Source organism: Sycon ciliatum, chromosome 1 (assembly GCF_964019385.1).
Source record: "Sycon ciliatum chromosome 1, ocSycCili1.1, whole genome shotgun sequence".
NCBI classification, from domain to species: Eukaryota; Metazoa; Porifera; class Calcarea; order Leucosolenida; family Sycettidae; genus Sycon; species Sycon ciliatum.
Window position 1 is genome coordinate 56,686,566 of NC_088643.1, and position 16,723 is coordinate 56,703,288.

The window sequence follows — 16,723 nt, forward strand, 5'->3', positions numbered from 1 at the left end:
GTTGCAAAGTTTTCGCCTGCTCCAGTGCCAATGAGAGCACTCCGAAGCTCACAGCCATACTCGTACAGATGAAGCCTTGAAGTAGCCGTCGTGTCACAACACGACTTTCACTCTTTAGCGTGGCGAGGGGTGCAACGGCACTCGACGTGGCTAAGTGCTGAGCCGGCAGGATCTAGGAGTACTGGCTACTGCTGGAGCAAAGGCCACTGCACTGGCGAACACTCTGACTCTGATTGCTGATTCTTGCTTGCTTTCGCTTTGCACATCCTTTGCCCAAATGTTACGCTCCTAGACTCGGTCAGAGGGCGCAATGACTTGTTTGTGTGGGCGCGATATACGCAGGGAGAGGTCGGGACTGTTTTCATAGCCATTCACATCCAAGGAAGGTCACACAAAGCCAGTGATTGATGGCTGTGTGAATGCGCATATGCGCGTGTGCACTCCTCAAGTGCGGATTTTCCGTGTGTAGATCTACGCTTTGGGGCATTGGTGAGATGGGAGCGTCATGAAAGATTAGAAAATTTCTGCTGCATGCTGATTGAGCACTGAAGCTGCTGAGCGGGCTCGCCGATCTGCTTTGACAAATGTCTGTCGACGGTATTCACGAAACGTAGTTTTCTTGGTTGTGTTTACGCACACTTCCTCATTGTGAGGAGAAAGAGATATTTTCCTCCTCTGTCTTCCCGCCTCCGGCAAGCGGACGTTGGTGTCCGAGCGCTTACTGTCCGCCATGCGCCCCACCAGCCGGTGTTCAGACAGGGGAGTGGCGCTATTCGGCTCTGCATCAGACCTTTTCCTGCTGGTCATCCTCATCAGCGCAACATTTATTGACAGCAGCAATGGAAGCAGCAGGCTGTTGCAGCGACGGGCCACAGTGCAACAGGCAAGATGCGTTTCTGCATGTCTTGGAGAGGTGAGTCGAACCATGGGTGTACATTGTACATAATTAAAATCTCCGTTCGCTACGTAGCTAGTCAAGCTTAGGTGCTGCTGCATGATGAGCGCAACCGTCCTTCCGCAAAACACCGCAAGCAGAAGGAAACAAAAGCACCCGCTGGGTGACATTTGCTACTTTCGTTTATTTTGAAAACACCGCGCAGGCCAACTAACACTTGCCCGTTGATACTTCGTCTGTGGATCCGTCCGCTGACGTGAGCACTCTTCTGCACGAGTTTCAGGCGTAGCACGGTTTCGGCGGAAGCAGGATCTAGGACATCGATATCGATATGAGAGAGCGATACGTGCACGTAGACCAGAAAAGCCGCTACAAATAAGTGAAATAACTGAATACGTACTTGGTATAGTACATGTACGTGTTATAGTACGTGTTACAACAGTGACTTGTGACATGGGTCGGCCTGGCGCTGTGACATAGTCATTCTCGGATCTGTCTACACAATCGTCATACAGGTTTTCTTGCCACAAGCACTCACGGGTCCGGATGCTAGTGGTGGGCGATCCCTGTTTCCAGATGGTGCCTTGGTACACATGGTGGCAGCAGATTAGCTGGAAACTCATGGTTGGCATTTGTATAGGGTTTCAGGGGTTTCAGGGGCTAGATTATGTCCATGGCTACAGTCTACAGTACAGGTGTCCAAGAACTTGAGAACTGTACAGTCATGTACTTCTGAGTTTTGACACTGACATTGTCAGCCCAGTATTGTTTCCAGGATGTTGCTGCGGCTACTGGCAGTACCGCATGGTCAGCAGAACAGTATTTATACCGCATCCAAGTGTGCTTTCCATTACCATAACAGTTTGAAAATACTAGTACCAGCCAGAGCCGTTGGGTTGACCATGCTAACTGCATTTTGTGATGTAGACATGTTGAGTCATGCTAGTCTTACCAGTAACCATTGTCTTTGACTGGAGAGGGCATGATTCATGATTGTTATTCAATGATCAGCCTGTAATCTATAATATTGTTGTCGCAGCCAAACCCAGTGCTAACCTAGAACTAGACGGCAATACTGGGGAAGCGATAATGATCTGTGGTCAACATGCAGAATTCAAATGGAAGATGTGAGTTGAGTAGCATGTTCAAGTCAGCTGTATCATTATGTTTTTGTTGGGATGGAGATGGTAGATGAGAAGTTTGAAGCACGACTGCATTGAACAGTGGACGTATGCACAATAAAGACAGTAACTTAGTGCAGTTGCCTGATTGTATGCAGTGCTGTATTGTAGAACTGATGACTATGGCAGTATGGGAATGTAAGGCTTCTGCACCTTTTAACATTTTTTTTACATTCACTTATTGCCTGTCCAAGGTAAGCACTATGGTAGTACAACTGGCATGTAATTGTTCATGTAGCTAGTACTGAGCACAGAGAGAGGTCACTATGTAGCTAGTACTGAGCGCAGAGAGTGGTCACTATTGATCACTCTGTGACCAGGCACTCAGTGACTGCTGTAGTTAGTTGGTCAGGAGGATCTGTATGGAGTGTAAATGAGGGCAATTGCCATGCAGTCATGTTCAGAAACTTACTTGTTGCTGTCACAGCTACTGAAGTGGTTAATTAGGTAACATTAGTGGTTGTGGTGGCATATGCTAGTAATGGTAAGAGGCTAAGCTGACAGCAAGTGCCATCATAGCACTGTGCCTCAGGTGCGTGGCATTGGTTCAGTTTATTATCAAAGTTGTGTATCGGCTGAAGTGTGCCATGCCAGCCAAAAGTCCCAAGTATGTTGGGTCATAGCCTTCAGGCAAGAAATCCTACTCAAAGATATCGCCTGTGTGTGTGTGTGTGTGTGTGTTGTGTGTGTGTGTGTGTGTGTGTGTGTGTGTGTGTGTGTGCGCGCGCGCGCGTGTGACTGTGTGTGTGTGTGTGTGTGTGTGTGTGTGTGTGTGTACATGGTGTGTGTGCATTTGCATGTGCATGTTCCTGCTTGCATTAGTGCATTACTGTGCTGCGATTATTATGACTGTGGTCTTTCTGGGGTGAAACTCACACTTCCTAGTGCTAGAAGTGGCAGTGATAGAAATGATGAAGATCACGCTCCCCCTAGGCCCTCTGGCAAAGGATTGTGTACCAACATTGCCGAGTTGCAGAAAGTGATCCTCTCACTTGCACCCCCACAACTGGGCAATTTCCTGTGAAGTGTGCTTGTTGATTAATGTAATCTCCTTGACACTGTTTGGCCACACTGCACTGCCCATCGCGCAGCCAACTCTACACACGTACACACGCACACTCTAGCTAGCATGCTCACATACCACCACAGCCTCCATCCCAAAGAAGGCCCACCATCCCATGCCCCCATAGAAGCTGCCATACTTTTGGCGCGAGCCAAGTTGGCATGCTTCAGTTGGGGATGCTTACTTACTGTCTGGGGAGTCTGTGCCCTCGCTGCTGAGTAACTCACTTCTTACATCCAGTACTTTATCTGCACTACAGGAGTCAGGGAGACATGCGATACTGGATTTAAAATAAGAACATAGATGCAGCTAGATGATGATGAGCCTGACCCAGTCACTGGCCTGTAGGGATTTCTAGTGTGCTCTCTTGAGCCAGCTGCCCCCCCACCCCCCAGGAACTCTCAAACTACTGCATGTGTATACCCACACCCCACAGCACAGGCATATGAAATCCGCGAATACCATGCACGAGGAGACTTGTGAACCAAAGATATAGTCAGTGAAATTGAACCCCAATGGCAGCGAGAAAATCCAGAAGGAGAGAAGACCCTACTGTATATTGCACCATAAAGCGGTGTGTCAATGTTATGAAATTGCATTATGGTGGAGATAACTACTGGCCAGCAATCAGTAAATAGTAATACGACCGGCAATTCAATTTAAGTGATGTGCGCCATTCCTGTTGTTGTTAACCCCCCTTCCATTGCTATCCAGATAAAAGTAACCGGTACCCAGTCAGTGGAGCAGGTTTGCAATGCTAACCAAACCTGCATTATGGTAAGTGCTACAGCATTGTGTAATGGAAACAAAATGACTGTATTGTATCATGTCCGGGCTACAGAAGCAAATGTTGCTTCTCAGATCCCAAATCTCGTGCATGGTATATCATCACCCTATGTGCCTTGTGTCAGACAAAACATCTTAGCAATACGGTGAGGCGATACCTGGTATACCTCAAAGTATTGTCATATCATAGCAAGCATCAATACTGATAGATAACCGTGGCAAGGATGCTAACATAAAACATAATATAATATATAATACACAAAGGCACACAATGAAAACCTTGGCAAATTAATTCCGTTGTGACTCAGAGTTTCATGGCTGAACCAATCATCAGACATTGTTGTCTGATGATTGGTTCAGCCATGAAACTCTGAGTCACAACGGAATTAATTTGCCAAGGTTTTCATTGTGTGCCTTTGTGTACGCCGCTCTGCCTGAATCAGGCATTGCAGAACCAAAGCATATTTCCTCTGTGCTCTATAATATATAATATTATTTTGATGTCGATTGTTCTGCCTTGTTTTAGTGCACGGCTTTTTGCCTGGAGGATGGAACGCGCTTTCGCCTCACTGATCAAACCACATGCTTGGGAGAATGTGTAAGTACCCCTGCTTGCTATGCATTGACTTCCTCAGCCTGACCATACAAGCTGGAGTATTTGCAGCCACATTCACACACCACACAAATACAGTTCTGCTTGGAAACGTTTTTCATTGCCAGGTAGTCATACTGATAATGTTATATGGACATACTGGATGTGGAATAATTGAAGACAGATATTCTTATTTCCTGGATGAATCGCAATGTTTCATGCTGGTGGCAAATTTGTTTCTTGGTTCTTTCTTCAGGGGACTGCAGCGTTTTGTACGGTTGCCTGTTCGTTCTTCTCTTCTTCGGGTAAGGCCCGCGGCTAGATCAAGATGGGCGCCTACCAGAATGCTTATATTTCTTGCTTTGAGTTCTGCTACCAAAGTAGTGTTATAATTACAATACTACTTTGGTAGCAGAACTATTGTGTCACGCAGATGCGCACAGTTGCTTTCCTTGTACTAGTATATGTAAATCCACATAGTTGTGAAATTGCATTTTTAGTCGATCCTTTTTAAGTGAAATGGAAGAAATACCTTTTTCAGATCCGCACGTCTCAAGGATTAGACCAGCAAAAGTGGCTTTGAGTGAATTTTGGGAATTTCTTGGTGCATTTTTGCTTTTTCTTCTTTTCTAGACATGCCGCGAGATGCTCTCCAGCGCTCTCCGCACACCAGATGGAACATCACCGGTCAACGGATCTCCATGACCTGGCAGACACCGTTTCAAATTGCGACAGATACGTATCTGGTGTGCATATCGAGCAGTGTACCATGCGACAGTACCTTCACCAGCATGGTCTACCTGTTGGTAAGTTCACTACACTGGGATAATGTGGACATTATGTTTTATGGGACCACATCTCTCCAATTTGATAGGCACTTCAGACTTTCCACTGTTGCTCTAGTTAGCGCTCTCACGCTTATGACAAGGTGCCATCCCCAAATCATAATGAATATTCAGGCCCTGCATATGTATGCAGTATGAAAATGAACACATTCATCACAGAGTTTGGGACATAATTCTCTTGTTGCTGTTGTTTCTTGAACTACTTCAGTTTTCCGTACTGTAGTCTGCCATCCTAAGTGGTAATGCCTGAAGATGTTTGTACTGGTCTGTAGCATATTAAAAAACAACATATGCCTCTTACTGCCTTCAGGACAATAGGTAATTTGTCACCTGTGGAATTAGTGGAACTCTGGAAATGAATATTTAAAAATGTTTAACTTGCATGAGCATGGGTACCAGTGCCTACCCAATTTCACTAGTCATAAGTCAAATCTGGTTATACAAGTACCCCCCCCCCCCCCATATATGGAGCCTCAATCTCTCCGGGTCAATGCCGGTTAAAACCCCTGGCTGTAAGCCGACTAACCCCCTTTTAGTTAGGTTTTAGGTAATACTAAGTCGACGTAGAGCAAGTAAAATAGGGTGCTTAATGCCTAGTAAGGAAGGAGAGAGACGGGGCCAGCAATGAACACCAATGCACAATGAAGGAGTTTGTCTGGTTTGCTTGAAACTGTGTATCAAATATTAACAGGCTATCGGCGAGTTCAGTGCGGAAGTGCCGGCGAATTCAGCATCTCTCGGCCAGCAAGTGCACATAGCACAGGTCTCCGCTGCAGGCACTTCAGGTTTCAGTCCAGCATCTGGTGAGTCTCTCTCTCTCTCTCTCTCTCTCTCTCTTTCTCTCTCTCTCTTTTTTTCTGTCTGTCTGTCTGTCCGTCCGTCCGTCCGTCCGTCCGTCCGTCCGTCCGTCCGTCCGTCCGTCCGTCCGTCCGTCCGTCCGTCCGTCCGTCCGTCCGTCCGTCCGTCCGTCTGTCTGTCTGTCTCCCTCCATATTACGATGAGTCTGATCGTGAGCATAACAACTATTGCTTGGGTCTATTTGGTATGGTACGTTTGGTTTCAGAATAGTCAGATCATGCTCACTGATCATGCTCACTGCCTACCCTATAATTGATATGCTAAGTTATTGTGTTTTCCTCAATTTCCAAAGCATGTGACATGATTGCTTAGTACATCTAGGACATTGAGTCATGTGACATGATTGCTTAGTACATCTAGGTAGGTCTAGCCCAAATTTGCCGGCAATTCTTCCAGCAAAATATCGAAATTTCTCACGAAAAGAAATTGCTGGCAAATTCCGAGCAAAATATCGAATTTACAGAGGATCCAGGCGTGTTTTGGCAATTTTATTCAAATTTCTTTGGTTTCACTGGGCCAACGTCGTGCTAAAGTAGCTCTTGCAGGTTGTCAGGGGTACATCAATTTGAAATCATGCTGCAAAATCCGTAATACTGACACCATTTTCAGTTTTGCTTCCCTCATCAGAGTCACCATCCACTTTTACCAAAGTAGACGGTTCATTCGAAGCCATTTTTGCCACAAAGCAGGAGCAAAATGGAGCAAAATATCGGAAACGAAAGGCAATGCCAGGCAAAATATGGAAAGTGCTTGGGCAAAATTTGCCAGCAAAATATCGAGGCGCCCCGAGCAAATTTGGGCTAGGCCTACATCTAGGACATTGAGTCATGTGACATGATTGCTTAGTACATCTAGGACATTGAGTCATGTGACATGATTGCTTAGTACATCTAGGACATTGAGTCATGTGACATGATTGCTTAGTACATCTAGGACATTGAGTCGCTATAGAATTTCTGATTACAGTCTGTATCGGCTATAGAGTGACCGGATATAAGAATATATCGGCTACAGTGATATTGGTGCGAAATATCAAAAGCAAAACGTGTTTTACCCAGTACAAGTATCACTATAACCAATATTATCGGATGTAATGATATATCGGATATTATGATGGCAACAAAGAATCAAAACATGCATAACACACTATATTATTATCGGCTATAGTGATAACTTTAAAATACATGTAGCAATAATATCAAAGGCCCTATTTTTTTACTTTCTTCACGTTGCTTATTTTTATAGTGATACTGCGCTGATGAGTTCACAAAGAACGAAACAGCATGCTGTCCGCAGATTGAGTATAGTGATACATGTACATGTACATAACAGAATTTTTTGTATGGAAATGCGGGCACTGTCAACTATGCAGCATGCTCATTTGTCAAAACGTCATGCTGGAAGTATTTCCTTCCCTTTCATGTGTCGATCGGAAAAAAGAAAAAAATCGGTCGTATCGCATATAGTGATGCATCGGTTATAGTGATAAAATCACGGAAATCAAAAGGGTACGCTATAGCCGATACAGACTGTACTATGTGATAGGGTAGGATCTCAGTTTTTTGCATCTTCTTCCTGTTTTCAGTTCTTCTTCCAGGCCCGGTCTCAGACATCATGGTGAGCAAAACGTTCTACAGCGCACTTGACAGGAGGACCTTTGTTAACATTTCATGGAGCTCAGATGAAGATGGTAAGAGACGGATGCGGTGTCACCATAACTATAATATTATAGGAGACCTTACATCACATGTGCACTGCTGGCCTTTAGTGCGATATGCGTGATCATGCGACTCCAGTGAGGACATGCAGTCGCAGCAGCAGCAGCAGCAACAGCAAAGACAGTGACAGGAACAGCATCAAGTTGCAGCCCATACACCAATATGATCCGATGGGGTGGGAGGCTGAGATTACAGAACACATACAGTACTGCACCACCAACAGACTGTACAATGTCACGCGCAATTGCGATCTTTACGTGTGTTTGTGTGTGTGTGTGTTTGTGGCTTGTAATGCGCTAATTTGAGTATCCTTTGTATAGGAGACTGCGTTGCACCAGGGTACGTCACACATGATTTTTCCTCCTAACCTGAGACCTATTCAGCTTTCCTGCCGCTGAAGATTTTTTTCTTGTTTTTGCTTTGATGTTTTCAGACGGCTACACGGCTGCTCGTCAGTACAGTGTTGTTGTGGAACACGAGGACACGTCCATCCCACGTGGAAACGATGCATGCACACGCTATATAAGACGCCATACGATAACAGTAAGTGTGACTGTATTGTGTCGGAGTGTAACTTGTTGACATGATGCACGTTGGACTCCGTAGCCAGCCATGGCACTGTCAGCAGTCACAGGTCCGTTCACCAGTCATGCCGTCACGAATGCCCCGAGATTAGTCCCCGGAAACCATGTATCAATATCTGTGGAATTCGACATCCAGGTTTCGTTACAGCAGAGACAGACAATGGTCGTATTGGTGTGTTTTTATTGGATTTTTTATTTATTTATTTATCGTCACCACTTCATGGCACATAATAATACATAGCCAATACAAGAAAGGGAGGGTGAATCCAACCACGATAGTTTAGCATTCTGTTAGTTTAACAGTGTGGTAGTACAGGACTCCTTCTACAAGTAGCCATCTACAGCATATACTCGCATACTCCGCTTCCAAGCGACTTACTAAAATATGGCACCACTGTTTTGTATCTTCTCCCAAAAATTAACAAGATGCACAGTGAAAAACCAATCCAGTCTCCATACCTGCAATATCGATCACAAACACTGTGATTGATTCCCCTTGGGTCATAGAACGAAGCACCCAATTCTTAACCTTTTTCCAAATCTAAGGTGATGGTCAAAGCAGCAAGCCAGATAAAGAACGTCTGGGATGGGACATAGATTTGCACATCTAGTACATAGCTCTCTAGACTAGTCTTGAGTGTAGCCCCATTAAATACATCATGTAGGTAAGCAGTATGACATGCAGGCTTTGAATGGCAAGACTGCTTTGACTCATCTGTCCGTAGCCGGGCAGTGAATACATAGTTTATGTTATCTGCTTAAGTCTACACGTTCCCTCCAATGTCCATGTAAATTGCTGACTCGTCTTCATTACATTTCCACACGTATTTGATTGGCTGCAGGATTTCGTCATTATTGAAATGCTTGGCGGTGGATTAGACTTTGATTGTGACTATGATATCATGGTAAGATATGGTCAAAGTACAGAACAGATGTGTCCACTGTCATACTATTGTACTTTTCTTGCATGGCTCCTTTGTGATTTTCCAAGTGCTATTACTGGTACTTGATAATTATACTTTGAATTTCTTACATCCTTGAGATCGCTCACAAGCATCAGCAGTGTTGGATGCCGCCGAACATCAAACCGGCATGTGACAGAATGACATCCTGGTTAATAGGACTACATCCTGCTAACAATTGCACCGGATAGGGCACTGGCTTGTAGTTGATTTCCTATGCGGAATCTTTCTGCTCATGCTCAGATCACACCAATGTTGCCAAATGGTGAAGCCGTAAATGGCAGCACCACCATCCTGGAGGACCATTATATCCGAGGTGAGGACAGAACATTGATAAACATCTCAGTTTAGGAGTGATTATTTCGGATTTTTTAGTTGGAACTTCATCTCCACCGTATTGGCCTTCCCACACTGGGAGAAGGCAGTCACGACTGTTCTCTGAATTCTATTTATTGTTTTGATGTGCAAGATAAGAATTCCAGGACCTCCTCTTCCACCTACATGTATGTTCATAAGTGGGAAGTTAGGCTGGTCATAACCTTAGTTTCCGATGTACTACCAGCTCACCCAGGTTTGTAACATCATCCCGTTGTTGATCTTGTTCTGTTTCAGGAAATGTGAGGCCGCCACCTGATGAAAGCAAGCGGTTATGTCTGTTCTATAACATCCGCCACGATCTCAACGTGACCATTTCGGCCGGACCCGTTGGCAGTCGAGGCATATCGATCAAGTGGGGCTGGTGGAGCTTTAATCAGACCTTGCCCGTGTATGACTTTGTCTCCTCTCTGGGTCAGTTCACTGTCGGACTGTTTGATCTGAGCTACAGTCAAGCGGCTCCCAGGGTTTTGATACCCTCCTTGGATCCTATCAGGGTAAGTGCAACCCTTATCCATGGACGGATTGCTGTTCCCGGGGTGTTTCAGTTTGAAGCCACTATCAGGATAGATGTGAACGTGAACTAGGCTTTACTTTTAGGCTTTATTGTGCATGTCTTTTGGTACAGGATCCATGATAGGGTCAGCCTGGCCTTGAAATAATCGGATAACTTCATAGCAATATCTATTCCCATCCCAATTTTACTTGGGGTCGCATATGGTATGGGAAAGCCAAACAAAATGGCACTATAGATTTGAACTGTGTGTGCAACACATGAAAGGCAACAAGATGCGTAAAGGGTGCTCAGGGGTGCTCAGGTGGTTTCCTCTGCACTGTGTTGATACCATGAGCAGCTGATGGACTTATTATTGCGATGCACATCCTGTTTCTTGAGGCAGTTTTGCTGACAGGTGCGTGTTCTTGCATTCATGGCCATTACCTGCAGGTTGACTCAGAGAACTCTCTCACAACGGACATCAATGTGGATATTACCGCAGGCAACACATATATAGCCTATGTAAGTTTTGCCATGGACCTTCCCAAGTCACTAAAGTGACAGAATTAGTGTTGGTAGGATGACTCTCGGTGCTGATACTATAATTATGTGGCAGTATTCAACCTAAGTGAAGAAAGAAATAGATAGATAGATAGATAGAGAGAGAGAGAGAGAGAGAGGTGGGGGGGGGGGGGGGGTGTACCTCCTCAAAAATCATTGTCTGCTCAATGCTACGTGCAGCTAGCTGTATTTGCTAATTATGTATCACCAGAAATAGCAGTATAACTACTGAGCTAAGCAGAACCGAACTGTCACAGTATTATGATTATGTAGCGTAACTTCATGTTCTTGAAAGTGCAAATTCTAGCAAGCACAGAAGTGGAGCCTACCCATGGGACACTAGCAGCATGATTATAGCACGTAATGTTTTCTGTTGCCGATGATGTAATTGATTGGCTATGATGTAATTGAATGGATATGATGTGCTGGTGTCCATGACTGATTTGCAGGTAACCTTCCATCTGTTCACATCGGATCCAGTCCCACAAACCGGCCGATACCAAGATGTATGCACCTCACCCAATACCATTCTCCAGACAGCAGTGGAAGGTGAGTAAGGGTCACGGCATTGAGGTCACTGCCGCATTCATTTGTAGAAGGTGCCATGTTGCTCGAGAGCTCTGTTGGCCCTGCGTGCATTGAAGTCATGTATGGGAACACATTGCAGCAAACCATGCATATAATGTTACCATGGGCACAAGTGAAGTACATGTACATGTATTTGTTCCCATCTTGAATATGAAAACAATTATATTAACTGTGCTCTTATGTCCACACAAACAAAGCAACGTAGTAAGTTAGAATCCAGAAGTTTTCTTGTGACCCTCGTCAGTGGAACTAGTAACGTCACTTTGTGTGGACATGGCAGCACAGTTCATTGTTTTCACAGCTTTACTTAGATTGTTGTCTCCTCGCTGCCTTTTCCCATCCTGAATTGCATGTTTCTGTTTTCCATGTTCTGTCAACGCATCCCATACAGAACCACCTCGTACAACATCTACAGTGTCCACCCTAACCCGACCAGACACAGGTGAAACCACTCCTGGCGTGGCCGAGAAGGGTTCTGAATCTCTTCTGATCACCGTGGTTGTGCCGGCTGTTGCTTCCCTGGCCGTCATACTCATAATCGCCATCGTTGCCTGCGTGCACTGCAACAAGCAGCAAAAACTCTCACCGAATCATATGAGTCCCGTATCGAACGGTACCCTGGTCAGCATGGCGATTAGTGACATCACCGCCTCGACGGACATCGGCAATAGTTCCATCGCTCTCGACGGGCCTTCGGATATCGTCAGGCCTATCCCCGACATCTGGGAGGTGCCGCGTAAGAGTGTACACCTCCTGGATCAGCTTGGACGTGGTGCATTTGGTCAGGTGATCCGCGCTCAGCTAGACAATCCCCCTCGATTAGGAGTGGACAGGTGTGAGGTAGCAGTCAAGAAACTCTTCGGTAAGTTATGTCACCGCTCTCATCACATTATAGTGATTACCGTATCGTGTGCATGGCAAAAAGTATACCCTCCCCTCCCTAAAAGTTTGTAGATTAGGGTTTCAACTGCAAACTCACATCACGGGTTCACTCCTGCTAGTGCAAGGAGCCAACGTTCATTGGGCTCCTTCCTCCCGGTTCCCTGTTTTCTTTCCTTGGCGCCCTTCAAATTCATGGCATTTCTGAAGTAAAGAAACCAAAGGAGATTGATTGTGCAACCATTGCTAAATTTTGACTTCTGGGCACATCACACTGAGGTACCTGTTATGCGGCAATTCCCCGAGTGCTTTATCCCATTGTCTTGTTTTCAACAGACACTGCCAATAGCTATGACAAGAGCGACTTGCTGGATGAGATCAGCCGCATGAAGGACATTGCATCTGCTGGTGGGCATCGGCATCTTGTCAGATTCGTCGCTTGCTGCACTCAGGACGACCCCATTTACTTGATGTCCGAATGCATAGCGCACGGCAGTCTCAAGGACCTTCTGCAGCGAACCAGACAAGCGGTACGTAACGGTCCTGGGCAGATTAACCATTAGGGTCTGTTTGTCTGTTAGCTAACTGCATTACAATGGTGCTGTTGTAGTTATGCCTGTGTTTTTTCGCTGCTTTGTGCTTGGGAATGTTCTAGAACTGAGGTACTGTGATACCGTCAAATTCACTCTAGTATGAACAGCCGGTGGTGTTGTTTTGAATAATGTATTTCGATGCACTCGCAAAACAAATTATTTCCCTTCTCTTACCCATTTGCCTGCTCAGATTCCGAATGATCCTACACTAAGTGGACTGGAGGCGCAGGGAAAGCCGAGGATAGCGCTGGCAGATGGTCAAATTCATCCGGCCGAAGCATGTGACTTTGCTCGGCAAATTGCTGAAGGCATGGTGAGTTGTGGTGTTTAACCCTGACTAGCCTCCTCGCCACAGGCTCTACTCTGGCATTATCACCAGGTACAAAAGTGCTTTGGCTGGAAGCAAATTGCCTTTGGTATTATGAGTATATTTGTAAAGGCATCAGTCTTCTATTCATTAGTTGAGGGAATGAAAAAGGGAAAAAAGTCTGAAGAAAAATATCAATCTTCACTATTCTTGTGTGCATCTGCAGGCTTTCCTAACCCACATGCGCATGATTCACCGTGACCTGGCCACACGGAACATCTTGGTGGACAGGGGAAAGGTGCTGAAAGTGTCAGACTTCGGCATGACTCGAGATGTCTATGAAGATCCAGATGAGGTATGCTAAACGTCTGTATGAGCGATGCTGTGTGACTTTCTGTTCTAGTATTTTAATTCTTCAAATCTTGTCGTACTACGGCCCAGATGTTTGAGCTGTGAGCATGTATTGAGTTTCACCGGTACTTGAATTTGACGTCTTGCATGCAGGTCTACATCAAGACGACAGGAGGGAAAGTCCCCATTAGATGGATGTCCATCGAGGCGCTCACACTCAGAACGTATTCCTCGGAGAGTGACATGTGAGTAAGGTGTTCTTGACGATGTGCGAGTGTTGCACAATGCTCATGCCTCGTGCGACGGGTATACCGGCATGCCTAGTGGAAAACAGATCAAGGTTTTTCCGTCTTTCTGCTGATATCAGGAGTTACTTGATGAGCAGTACATGGCAGCGTTGGGATAGATATGTTGTACTTAATCAATCTAGCTCGGGGCTGTCCTAACACATTCAATTTTGATAGTGTCTGTACCAAGGATACTGCCTAACCGATATGCATGCTGGGACACCAGATCAACTGACGCCATGCAGTTGGTATCGTGTACAATTTCTATAATTATGTTATTGTTGATGTGCAGGTGGGCATTCGGAGTGGTGCTCTGGGAGATAGCTACACTAGGTGAGTGGGTTGCTATGGTTACTATGGGCGCAGTGCATGCATGGCAATGTGTGTTGCTATGGGCGCAGTGCATGCATGGCAATGTTGTCCCATGGAGAGATGTAACCACCACCAATCTCATGATAATGATGATGACGGTATACCGTAGAAGTACCGTCACATATTTGCTACAAAAACTTTCTTTAGAGCCTCTTATAATAGCTGTTTGAGGTTTTGTTAGGAATGTTCAGGCGAGGGGATCCTCAGATGAAAAGTGTGAAATTCAGAAAAGAACACCGGTACACAAAATAGTTCCGTGACTTCCGTGACCTGCTCAAGGTACTAATCTGGTTTCTGCCGATTCCTCTGCAGCAAAATTCCCCTACAGCGGCATACAGAATCGTGAGCTGATCAGTGAGCTTCGCGGCGGAATGCGCATGGAGAAGCCACGTGGATGTCCTGATGAAACGTAAGTCACAAACAACAGGGCAATACAAGTACTAGTTGACCCACCCAATTTGTGCAAAACGGGGGTTTTCGTGAAATATTCATTTCCAGTCAAGTATCTTATTTGGCCGGGCCACCTGAAATCCCAGCGCCACGGCCCTTTATTGACCAACGAATGCCATCAAGAGCACACCAGGGGTCCTACGTTTCCACTACCCACACTTGATTAGCAATAACCATGTGCAGAAACTATGTCTGTGGACTCATTGCCGATATCATTCTTTCTCTTGCGTTTCACTTTTCAGGTATGAGATTATGTTACAGTGCTGGAACGAAGACCCGGACCGTAGACCTCGCTTCTCCGAGCTCGTCACGGTGTTTGAGGACCTGCCCCAGAAGCTGGATCTGAAGAAGAAATCGCGGCGGCCCTCGTTGCGTTCGCTGCGGCGGCCGTACGCGTTCCCGCGGATCACCGCAAACCTGAAGACCGGGAAGATGCAGGCACCGCAGGCACCTGCAGCACCGGCTCCCATCCGCCCGGGTCAATCCTCCGTGCAGCAATCATCACCAGTCCCGACGAGAGTGAATACCAACTTCCAACCCAACACAGTCGAAGCCATATAAGGAAAGTGTGGAGGAGCCCCTGAAAAGATCTTTGTCGTTGCCGTCCAGTTTTTGCACTGCGAACAACCTTGAAATTTCGCTACGTTGTGTCCAATTTACGTATAAATTTATGGAGCATGACAACTTCTAAATCCATGTTTGATATAACCATCAGTCTATGAAGCAGTATTCCCTACTTTCCCTCTTCCAGATTATTCTAAATTCTTATCCAGAAATATTCTGTCATCAACACTGTGGCATGGTTGCCTCAACTCAGAGATCGATCCAGCTATGAATTATTAATTTTAGAATTGTTTCTATCGCTTTGCGCACTGTTGAAATGGTGCGGCTAGCCCTCCCTGTATGTTTGTAAGGCCTAGGCATAGACAAGTATGGTGCAGTTGAACTGTTCAGTCATTACAGTAGATGGTTGGTTACGACCTGAGGCAATTCTCAGGTTGCCAGCTTCCGAGACAATACGGATTAGTTTTGATATCTTGAGAATGTTCTGTATTTCCCCATAGTTTTATTGCAACCGGATGACAAGATGCGAGAATTGCATACACCTACTGATATGTATGGAGCTTTGTTCAAACGTGTGAGGTGACCACAACATGACAATAGAGTTAAGCGGAGTCAAGGTGATTGCTCTGATGTACATTGTACGTGCACGGGTAAGGTGACCACCTGTCCCACTGGATCTACCGGACTGCCAAGGGATGTCGTTTCCAGTCAAATGACCCTGGATAAGGAGACCACCACGGAAGGGGGGGGGGCACATTTGTAAGGACCCTTGAGCAGGCGGCTAATCCTGCCACTTGTTCTGATATTTTGGTACTGCTCCTTGCAAGTCATAGTGTTCCGAAAAACAGACCAAAACAGTCTGCTCCACTATCTTACCATTGGATTGTTCGCGGAAGTGCCCTGATCTGGTGTTTTGGGCATTTGAATCCCAAAAGTGCTCTGGCTTATAAAGGGTATGCTGCCCCTTACCACCTGTCCCACTGGATCTACCGGACTGCCAAGGGATGTCGTCTCTCCCCCCCCCCCCCCCACAGCCTGGCCACAGGGGCCTCTTCGGACCCCCAGAATATTTTCAGATTTCTACGAGTACATGTACTGGCAGAAAAGCGCCAGCCCTGATATACACGTGACTACAAGACTAACATTGTGACGTTAGTTACATGTAAGCAGGTTTTTAGTAATTTACTGCATCGGACTCATTTTGAGCAAGCATCAGAACATGACCACACTCTACAGTCATCTAGGTCTACAATCATGACCTACATGACAGTCATATGCAAGTAGGCTGCATGCTTTTCTAGCAGCACATCTTAGAAGAGACGTGGCAGTTCGATAACTCAAAGTTATGCCGGACATGCGCCGATCCAGCTCACAGATATATCCCGGGTCGCTCAGCAGGCTAGGAGTCCCACTGCT

The 16,723-nt window shown here is 45.8% G+C and overlaps 1 protein-coding gene across 1 annotated transcript; it reads left to right on the forward strand.

Moving 5' to 3' along the window:
• The first annotated feature begins 197 nt into the window (after positions 1 to 197).
• Positions 198 to 15,852, forward strand: LOC135804483 (uncharacterized). The gene is made up of 21 exons (XM_065318364.1): positions 198 to 913; positions 3,854 to 3,916; positions 4,452 to 4,523; positions 4,774 to 4,822; positions 5,151 to 5,323; positions 6,054 to 6,165; positions 7,806 to 7,910; positions 8,372 to 8,481; positions 9,365 to 9,427; positions 9,728 to 9,800; positions 10,097 to 10,356; positions 10,806 to 10,877; positions 11,366 to 11,465; positions 11,896 to 12,366; positions 12,720 to 12,913; positions 13,167 to 13,289; positions 13,510 to 13,638; positions 13,788 to 13,879; positions 14,214 to 14,254; positions 14,606 to 14,702; positions 14,986 to 15,852. Exons 1-21 carry the CDS (start codon positions 731 to 733, stop codon positions 15,302 to 15,304), a joined length of 2,901 nt encoding a protein of 966 aa, XP_065174436.1. The 5' UTR covers positions 198 to 730; the 3' UTR covers positions 15,305 to 15,852.
• Positions 15,853 to 16,723: the final 871 nt, after the last annotated feature.

Bases quoted from the DNA above. Each gene is read 5' to 3' on its own strand.
- LOC135804483 (XM_065318364.1), top strand. From the start codon at position 731: ATGCGCCCCACCAGCCGGTGTTCAGACAGGGGAGTGGCGCTATTCGGC. The intron at 914-3,853 runs GTGAGTCGAACC...ATTGCTATCCAG, and splicing joins TTTCTGCATGTCTTGGAGAG to ATAAAAGTAACCGGTACCCA. The intron at 13,290-13,509 runs GTGAGTTGTGGT...GTGCATCTGCAG, and splicing joins GGCAAATTGCTGAAGGCATG to GCTTTCCTAACCCACATGCG.